General features: G+C 29.3%; 1 protein-coding gene across 1 annotated transcript in view; it reads left to right on the forward strand.

Annotated features, from left to right (window-relative positions):
- The window catches only part of LOC113376236 (dihydropyrimidinase-like), an 18685-nt gene extending 10164 nt beyond the window's left edge, over nt 1–8521 (forward strand). The window contains exons 2-5 of the mRNA XM_026616145.1: nt 1827–2163; nt 2259–2512; nt 5287–5417; nt 7565–8521. Of these exons, the coding sequence (XP_026471930.1) occupies nt 1827–2163; nt 2259–2512; nt 5287–5417; nt 7565–7644 (802 nt within the window). The 3' untranslated portion in view covers nt 7645–8521. The remainder of the gene's footprint in view (nt 1–1826; nt 2164–2258; nt 2513–5286; nt 5418–7564) is intronic.
- The last annotated feature ends 2199 nt before the right edge of the window (nt 8522–10720 follow it).

Raw genomic sequence — 10720 nt, forward strand, 5'->3', positions numbered from 1 at the left:
ATTCTGAAATTGGCAATCTTATAGATTTCGAGGTGCTCTTTACGAAAATCAACTTTGCCACCTCAAATTTGAACGGCAAGTTGCGGCCATATTGGAAAAAAGCGTCAAACAACAGCTTTTTAAAATATCTTTTTTCTGGCTGATTCTACAATAAAAGTATTTATGTACGAATTAAACTAGATAAAATTTCCTACAATTCCTTAGAAAACCGTTTTTCTATAAAATTGATAGTTTGAGAGTACGGCCGCCTCAAAGTCTTTGCTGCTCTCGCCGTAGTATCAAATCTCTCCATATATGACAGCACTTCGAACTTGATCACATTCTCTCTAATAATTAATATTTTAAGCGAATAAGATCTAGAAATAAAATAATTCAAATATTTTTCGTTTTTTTGCTGATTTTTTACACTTCAATGGCAAAGTAGCTATAAGTAAGTAGCTTGAAGTGTTAAAAATCAGCAAAAAAACAGAAAAATTTTGATTTATTTTATTTCTAGATCTTATTCGCTTAATTTAAATTAAAAATATATTTTTATTAGAAGGAATGTGGTCAAGTTCAAAGTGCTGTCATATATGGAGAGATTTGATACTACGGCGAGAGCAGCAAAGACTTTGAGGCGGCCGTACTCCCAAACTATCATTTTTACAAAAAAAAAAACGGTTTTCTAAAGAATTGTAGGAAATTTTCTCTAGTTTAATTCGTACATAGATACTTTTATTGTAGAATGAGCCAGAAAGGAGATATTTTAAAAAAGCTGTTTTTTGACGCCATTTTTTCAATATGGTGGCAACTTCCCGTTCAAATTTGAGGTGGCAAAGTTTATTTTCGTAAAGAGTACCTCGAAATCTATAAGATTACCAATTTTCAGAATTCCCGGAGTACTGTACCGGCAAAACGACCAAATGACTGGACTATTTGGTGTATTATCAAAGAACGAAAGATTATCAGACTGCTTATTTTTACAAGTAGACTTTTAAATGATCTCGGCAATAATTTACCTGACCGATACATACTGTTTTTATTCAAATATTCTAGTCGTATATAAATTATTATATAAATTTTCTGTTGGAAACTCATATATGTAAAGTTTTGCTAATGTGCAAATGTAATGTATAATTCAATATTTATGAAGCTATCACATTCTATTGCTGCTCTTAATACTTTGCACTGTATAATAATATACTACACTGTTTGCCGTGCAGAATTTATAATCTATCTAACAAATTACACTAACAGCCTGGAAAATGGATTTCATGAAAAATAATTTTTATCAATAGAAATTATGGTGACTGATTTATTATATAATAATTTCACTATACATTTTTACTTCCCTCTTATTTATATAACAAAAATTATTGTTACTTCGTATACTGTGTGAATCATATGTTTTAAAAATATTTACCGACTAATAACATTTGTATAAACAATCGTTGTACAAAATATCAATGACTCAGAAAACTCGAATGACGAACGCTTAATTATTGGTATATTTATAAATGCAGGTGTAGGAATTTAAATTGTTTGAAATACTTACATTTGTTTTATTGTTAGTTTATATCAGCTAATTTCATGTCTAAATCATAGCAAGGCTTTGCTGAAGAAAAAGGTTTCTGACGAAACGTTTTCTTATGCTATTGATATTTTGGGGTTGAAGTATTAAATATGAATTGATTTTAGTTATTTAAACAATTAGATATTAAAGTTTAAAAAAATACTATTTGTATAGAAAATTTATTTTTATACGTTTACAAGACTTGCCTTAGCCTAATTTGATTCATATATTTTTGTAATTTATTTATTTTTATTATTGTGTTATGACAATATAGAGATGATTTGCAAGTCACTGGTTCAGACAATTGCACCTTCAATGAGTCCCAGAAAGCTCTTGGAGCTAAGGACTTCACCAAAATTCCAAATGGTGTGAACGGTGTCGAAGATAGAATGTCTGTGATTTGGGAACGTGGTGTGCACGCTGGTTTGATGGATCCACAGAGATATGTTGCCGTGACCAGCACTAATGCAGCTCGTATTTTCAATTTATATCCACGTAAAGGCTGTATCGCCGAAGGATCTGATGCTGATATCCTCATTCTTAATCCCACTAAGACGCGTGTTATTTCAGCCAAGACACATCATCAGGCGGTGGATTATAATATTTTCGAGGTCAGTATAGAAGGCAGAATAACTAATAATCTGGCATAGTCTATCTTTTTTAATGCAAAAATATTTCTCATTTATCATTATCTATCTATTCACAGGGTATGGAATGTCACGGTGTTCCAGAATACGTTATTGTGAACGGTCGTGTTTGTGTCGACGAAGGCGACCTGAAAGTTGTGGAAGGCCATGGAACTTTTGTAGAGACACCATGTCATGCACCATTTGTCTATGAGACACCACAAGGATCCATAGCAGCCGTAAATGATATGACACAACAGTTGCAGATAGATGTGCCACCGAGCAACGGACACCATGAACCACTACCACCAGCTGGAGCTCCTGCCTATGCAAGGTTAGTAGATTTCGTTTGGTTCATTATGCTTTTATTAATTAATTTATCGATGAAATAAAAGGAACTATTTAAAACACTTCATGAACAATATTTATATCATGGACAGTTTCTTTTGCTCTTTATTATATTGTATTTGTTAAGTGTTTAATTCATTTTCCTAAAAGCTTGTGCTTGAAGTTAAAATATTATTACTGCGTTCTTGATATATGTTCTCTAAAATGATTTTATAGCGGAATAGATATTACATATATTGTCTGAAAGGCTACAAGAACCTCACGCATTAAACAAGTCTTGGTAAAGATATTAGAAATATAGGGCCAATTCTCAGATAAAATAGAAATATTATGCTACGGGTTATTGTCAAATAGCTATGTTTATCCTATGCGGTCAAGCGTTTTACTCTAATTGTAAATCAATTTCTAAAACCTAGCTTCCAAGAGGCACAAATGCGAAATAACAATTTTATCATAAGTGCAACTATCTGTTGTCACTTTGATAACACATACGTGAAGTCTAACCAAAGTTAATAAGATGAAGTTTGTGCCTTTTGGAGGTTAGGTTTTATGTGTGAAACGCCTGATCGAGCAGCAAAGACATAAAATGACTCTTCTTGACTACCAACTTATACTATTATTTATTTTATCCGAGAATTGGCCAAAATTAAATTCTGCTTAATTTCTTTGCGAAATTATAAATCATGTATTGTGGCGGAATTAGCTCATGAGTAGCGTTTCCGACTCACACGCAGGAGGTTCGGAGTTCAAATCCCCGACAAAAAATACTGTTAAAAATATTTTGAAATAGTATTAAAAATAGCTCAATCGTGTATAAATGATTTGAGAATAAAAATTGAATAGAAGTAATGAAGGAAGTAATGGAAGTAAGAATAGAAGTATTGAAGACGTAAGAAGATAGAAGATACAATGATAGATGATAAAGAAGAAAAAAGAAGAATGAAGTTACGTTGAAGAATACATAGAATAGGATAGAATAGTTAGAAATAGAAAAGAATAGAATAATATATACATAGAAAATAGTTGGAAATAATGTTAAAAATAGTTTGAAATAGTATTAAAAATAGTTCAATCGTGTACAAAAGATTTGAGAATAAAAATTGAATTGAATAGAAGTAATGAAGGAAGTAATGGAAGTAAGAATAGAAGTAATGAAGACGTAAGAAGATAGAAGATACAATGATAGATAATAAAGAAGAAAAAAGAAGAATCAAGTTACGTTGAAGAGTACATAGAATAGGATAGAATAGTTAGTAATAGAAAAGAATAGAGTAATACATACATAGAATTGTGGGAGTAGTAATGATTATTATAATATATTAAATTAGAAACTCCCAACAATAAAAAAAATATAAATTTATTAACTATAAAAATATTTCGATATCAAAAATATACATGACATGTCCGATTGTTTTTTACATATCAAAACCAGCCTGCTTGATATCGCCACACACTCCCTGCCCAGTGTTGATCTCACAGTTTAAAAAAAATACAGGGAAACACGTTATAAAAATGTGGTGGGAAAGCAGATTATAGCAGACCAGTGTTGTAATACTGGTCAATTACAAATTTCCATGTTTCGTCAGCAGATCCACCGTATGTGGTGATTTGACCTGCCATCAACTCCATATTCTGCATAATGTTCTCGATCTAATGGGTATTAGTTATATCAGAATAACTTAATGTTTAGAATGCATAATTTATGGGTACAGTTTCCATTTCTGCAAGCGTTGCATTCGTATCTGATGAGTTCCGATCAGAGAAAGAAGTTGGCTCTTTATCCAAATCAGGATCATTGGTTTCTTTGACATAAGAGTCCAGAATTGTGGAATCCAATAAATTATGTCAAATTTTGTTTTGATTTGTCGTTGTCACCGATAATGGGAGGTAGCATTATAAGACGATTTGTTGAGTTAACAGAGAAAGAGAGGTTGAATTGCATTCCAATGAAAAGTTCAGGCTCCAAATTATTTTTTCTGTCAGCAATAGACACTGAGGTCTGGGTATACCAAATGAGTAACCTCGGAAGTCTGATCCAGATAGTAAGTGCGTTAACTATGATGGATTGGACTGGACATACCTTATAGGTCGTCACTGAAGACCAGTGATTATGGTGCTGCGTCAAAATCAATTTTTCTTAAATCTTCGAAAAATAAAACTCCTTTATCTTCATCTCCATCGTCGTGAGTCACCAATGTGGGAGTAGTAATGATTATTATAATATATTAAATTAGAAACTCCCAACAATAAAAAAAATATAAATTTATTAACTATAAAAATATTTCGATATCAAAAATATACATGACATGTCCGATTGTTTTTTACAAATCAAAACCAGCCTGCTTGATATCGCCACAGAATAATAGTTTGAAATAATGTTAAAAATAGTTTGAAATAGTATTAAAAATAGTTCAATCGTGTTCAAAACATTTGAGAATCAAAATTGAATTGAATAGAAGTAATGAAGGAAGTAATGAAGACGTAAGGAGATAGAAGATACAATGATAGGATAATAAAGAAGAAAAAAGAAGAATGAAGTTACGTTGAAGAGTACATAGAATAGGATAGGATATAGAATAGAAAAAAGAATAGGATTTATATGAGGAAAATAGTATGAACATGAAGATTGTATTGAAATTGAAATATGTTGTAGGTGGCTAAATTACAAATTATTTACAAATAAGCTCCTTACATAACTATAGGTTGTTTTACTGCTGAACATTGTTTTTTTTACAATTGTAAAAACGATTTACTCCGTAGATCCCCATACGCATTAAGTCCGGCTTTATCCTTTGCACCGAGTTTAGCCGACAGTACGGTGAGTAGTACCGGCAAAGCTCCCCGTCAGGAAGGACAGCGTAATTTACAGGATTCCACTTTCTCTATCAGCGGTAATTTACTGATGTTTTGCTTTTGGAATGTTTTGTTGTAGTATTGGCATGCAGAGTTATATTAACAATTCGTCAAGAAGATCATTCATTCGCTTTTTTATATTTCTTTATTCGTGCAACTAACTCTAATCACGCTAATTTTATCATTTTATTTAGCTTGAGCACTTTTTATTTGGCGTTGTCATTTTTTGCGACACTAACTTCATAATTAATAAGGTGGAATGTTATTATCGTTTGTCGTTATTTTTGGTAATACTAATCTCATCAAAATTATTTGGATAGAATGTTTTTATATTTGGACATTTTAATTTTTAGTGACACTAACTTCATGAAAATTATTTTGGTGGAATATTGTTTAGTTTTCGTTGTAATTTTCGACGACATCAATTATATAAAAATTATTTGGATAAATATTTTTGTAGTTAGACGATGTCTAATGATAATATTCGGTGACACTAATTTCATAAAATGATATTTTTTAGTTGAGCGTTATAATATTCTGACACTAATTTCATAAAATGTATTTGAGATGAATATTTTTTAGTTGGGCGTTATAATTTTCGGTGACAGCAATTTCAATGGAATTACATGTCCCTGAATATTTTTTTGTTGGTTAATTATTTTCGGTGGCACTTATTTCATAAAAATTATTTGGGTTGAATATTTTTGTTTGAAAGTTGTACTTTTTGGTGACACTAATATCAACAAAATTATTTGTGTTAAATATTTTTTTGTTGGGCGTTGTAATTTTCGGTGACACTAATTTCATAAAATTGCATTTGGGTTGAATATTTTTATAGTTGGTCGTTGTAACGTTTGGTGGCATTAATTCCATACAAAATAATGGGGTTCAATATTTTTATAATTGCCGTTGTAATTTTCGATGATATCAATGTTATAAAAAAATAGGTAAATATTTTTATAGTTAGACGTTTTAATTTTCGGCGATATCAATTTCATAAAAGTTATTTACACGTTGTAATTTTTGGTGACCTAATTCCTTAAAATAGCATTTGGGTTGAATATTTTCATAGTTGGTCGTTGTAATTTTTGGTGGCACTAATTTCATAAAAATTATTTGGGTGAATCTAAGTTCATAAAATGTACTTGAATCGCATATTTTTATAGTTTGTAGTTGTAATTTTCGATGAAATCAATTTAATAAAAAAATTAGGTGAATATTTTTATAGTTAGACGTTATAATTTTCGGTGACACTAATTTCATAAAATTGCATTTGGGTTGATTATTTTTATAGTTGGTAGTTGTAATTTTTGATGGCACTAATTTCATAAAAATTATTTGCGTTGAATATTTTTTGTGACGCTAACTCCATAAAATGTATTTTTGTTAAATATTTTTATAGTCGAATATTTGTAATTTTTTGTGACACTGATTTTATAAAAAATATTTCGGTTCAATATTTTTTAGTTGTGCGTTGAAATTTTTGGCGATTGGCTTTGATTAATTTCGAATTTTGAATTTTGGCTTTGATTAATCGATGATTTTTTCATTAATTTGCATATCTATTTATAGCAAAAAGTGTGTGTGATTGTATTAATTTTTTGCGAAAGGAATACTAAACAATGTAAATCTCTCTGTAAGTTACGTCATTTTTTCATTTATCATTTAGTTGTGTGGTTGTGGAATATTTAGTAGTTCAGTCATTTAAGCTTAAATTAGCTAAGAATCTCTGAATTCGAGATTCTTACAGACTTACTCAACTGTAAGTCTGTATATACTTGTATATTGAAACCCTAAAGTTGTCTTAAAACCTACATATGGTAGGGTGTTAATACCATATGTAGGTTTTGAAACAACTTTAGGGTATCAATATACAAGTATTTACAGACTTACTATTACAGCTGGGTATCTCGAATTCCGAAGTGAACTTACTATAATGACTGGACTCTTAGTGCTTATTACCGTATTAGCTTTTCTGTGTGCAATAATTTTTCATGGTTGATTGATAGACTCAATGAAGTAATTGATTTATTAGTGGTTACATGGCGCATGTTGAAAGTTTTTTACGAAGTGGACAGTTTGTACTCACTTTGCTTACAAATCACAATTCCCATTCCGTTACCATTGTGTTTATCGCATGGAGAGTATTATTTTTATTTAAAAAAATCTCATTGAATAATTGCAGAAGAGTTGGATGGTGGTGACAGACGCTCTTGTATTCGCGTCAAGAACCCGCCTGGTGGAAAGTCTTCCGGTTTCTGGTAAAACCAGAACAGAGTGCAATTAGTTATAATATATACTTACAACATCACACTACATATACACTCACAAACACGAATAGGACAACATCACACATATTACTTATTTGCAATTCGATAGAAAACTCATAATTAAGGAAGAAACGAATTTAAAATCAATGTGTTTCGGAATTTGGCATTCCATTACGCGTAACAGAGGTAAAGAAGAAAATTATGTTTTGGCATTTTGAAGATCCGACTTTTAATAGAGGTATTACAGATGAATTTTAAAACGATGTTTATTATAAAACTAAGAAACTTCATTTTATGAAAATCAAGTTAATAATTTAACATAGTTTTTTTTTGTTACTGTTGCGCGTATCAGAATCACTTCGTTAATTGCATTTTATGTATCACTGAGACACAAACAAAGGGTCGGTGTGATGTCGCGGCGGGAATAAAATTCTCAGGTACACATTGTAAAAAGTAGATGCCAAAAATTGAGTTCAAATCTTTACAACCTATAAAGCTTTATGATTTTATCCAAAGATGATATATTGTTGTAACAGTTTACAAAACTAGTCATGAAGTTGTTTGTTATTTTCAGAGTTTTGGGTATATTGTTTTTATATTTGCTGATTTAGAATCAGTTTTAGCTTTCTGTGCACACGCAGATAACATTATTTTGACAGTATTCTTGATTGATATATATTAATCTTGAGATATTTTTGAAAAATATTGATTTGTGTTGGAAAGATATTACGATATAGTATTTAATTTATTTATTATTTTCAAAAATATTTGTCATCGACCCTACTGCGCGCCCTTGTTATTTTGTTTTGATATATAAGATTTATTGTTGCTTAGTACAGTTCATATATTTATTTATTAGATTATATCATACTTTATATTCATATACATATATATATATATATATATATATATATATATCATTTTTCACTTGAGCATCGTACTAATGAATTAAACAAAGAGTATAATCGCTCGTAAAACTACGAACCAAAATGCACCTAGTCTTAAGTAAGCATAACAAAAATACCACCGCCAAAATGATCAATCAGAAAAAAATCGAAAACATTTGCACACCACACTAAAATCATTATTTATGATCATACCATCGAATCATGGAAGAAACTTTCAAACTACTTTCATACGATATGATCGTTTTTTAGTTCCATGGTTGTGATCCAAATTAAAGGATAATATTGGCTTCGCAGTTAATATTATCATAAGATCAGATTTGATCATAACCGTGGTTCTACCAGCGATTGTAGAGTATGAAAAAAAAAAAAATTAATATTTAATACTATTTAATATAATTTTAACGACTACCATTTAATAGATTTCTACTAGCTTATTGTACGTTTTTTCTATGCTCTTGAAACAATTCGTGATGTACGTGATTATATACACGTGGGAATCAAAGGTCACATTAGATAAATTTTTATAACAAATATTTAACACGTTTTTCATTTAAATGCAGATGTGCCATTCGCCTGAATAGCGCAATGCATTTATTTAAATAATATATTTGATCAACGTGACTATGTGTTTGGGGATTATTATTAATATTGTATTATTGTATTTATGTGTAATGTACAAAATTTGTTAAACAAGCTTTCATACATACACCATCACGCCAAAAAATAATTTTGGTGATTATTTTCAAATTTTAAGCGTCGCATGCATGGATTTTCAAAAATGGAAAGATAATCATATTTTTATTTAAAGTTCAATATTTGACGATAAAAATTATTTTTTGCATCCTTGTTATTTTTTTGACTTATTGATGATCAAAATTATTTTTTAATTGACGATTAACATCATTTTTTGTTTTCTCCTTTCATTTTGATTAATTGACGATCAACATTATTTTTTGTTTTCTCCTTTTTGACTAATTGTCGAACAATTTTTTTTTTTTATTTTTACTAATTGACGATTAACAATATTTGCTTTTTTTCTAATTAACTAATTGACGTTTAATATTTTTTGTTTTTTTCCTTATATATCGACTAATTGACGATAGAATTTTTTATTTGTATCCTGGTTTTATTTTGACCAATTGACGATCAAAATTATTATTATATCCTAGTTTTATTTTGGATACAAAATATAATATTTACGTACATAATTATTACGTATATTTGCATAATTATTAGTAAATAAACTTTTCTCGTAAGTTCTAAAGTTTAATGTTTTTAAATTAGCGGAAATAAATTTGAAATGTATTAATGAGTAATTAAAATACTTCAGGTAAATATTTCAGGGACTGAAAAAATATTTGAAATATTTTATCGCAATTTTTTATATTTTAGTTATAGGTTTGTATCGATTAATTCGACTAATTCAATGTGGTGTAATATTATGTGCTTTTTGAAATTGCTGCAGAAAAGTTATAATATAAGTAATAGCATATAGTTTCACAGTATGGAATATTGAAAATAGTCAGTTTCTATATATTTATTTTGAATTAATTATCTTTAATTTGTGAAAATCATGCGTAAGTTTTACATAGTGCAAGCTATGTCATAATATGAAAGATCGTGTGTATGAAAACTTTCTCTGCACGTGTTTAACATTCATACGTTATCGTTAAATTATCGTAACTATATAAATACAATGTAATGTATCGCAAATGCAAATGCATCGAAATGACGACATTTCATTGCGACACATTTTTAAGAGAAAACAAAATACATTAATAAGTTATTTGTCATTATTTATTAATCAAATAAATTGAATACCAAATTATCATTGCGTTTGAATTATGAGCATTGTAGGCTTTTATTTTAAAGTTATATAATACTATGGATATAAAGCTATAATTGTCATTGTTAAAAGTTGATAATCACTATATCCCAATGAACCCATTAATTTTATTATACTGTTTTTCAATAGGAACAGTGCAAACATAGTTGTGAACTTTCATTCACAAACAAATTTCAATATTATTAAAATGGTATTTTTGGTATTTGCACAGTTCCAAAAATTTACACTCCTAAAAGTTACATACAGATTTTAAGTTGAATGTTTGTAACGTAGAATATTAGCAGCATTTTTATAATTCTTTCTTTTGATGTTTTATA

Source organism: Ctenocephalides felis, unplaced genomic scaffold (genome assembly GCF_003426905.1).
Source record: "Ctenocephalides felis isolate EL2017-DRISC unplaced genomic scaffold, ASM342690v1 CF-g0.4_SCAFFOLD_01886, whole genome shotgun sequence".
In the NCBI taxonomy this organism is placed as follows: domain Eukaryota; kingdom Metazoa; phylum Arthropoda; class Insecta; order Siphonaptera; family Pulicidae; genus Ctenocephalides; species Ctenocephalides felis.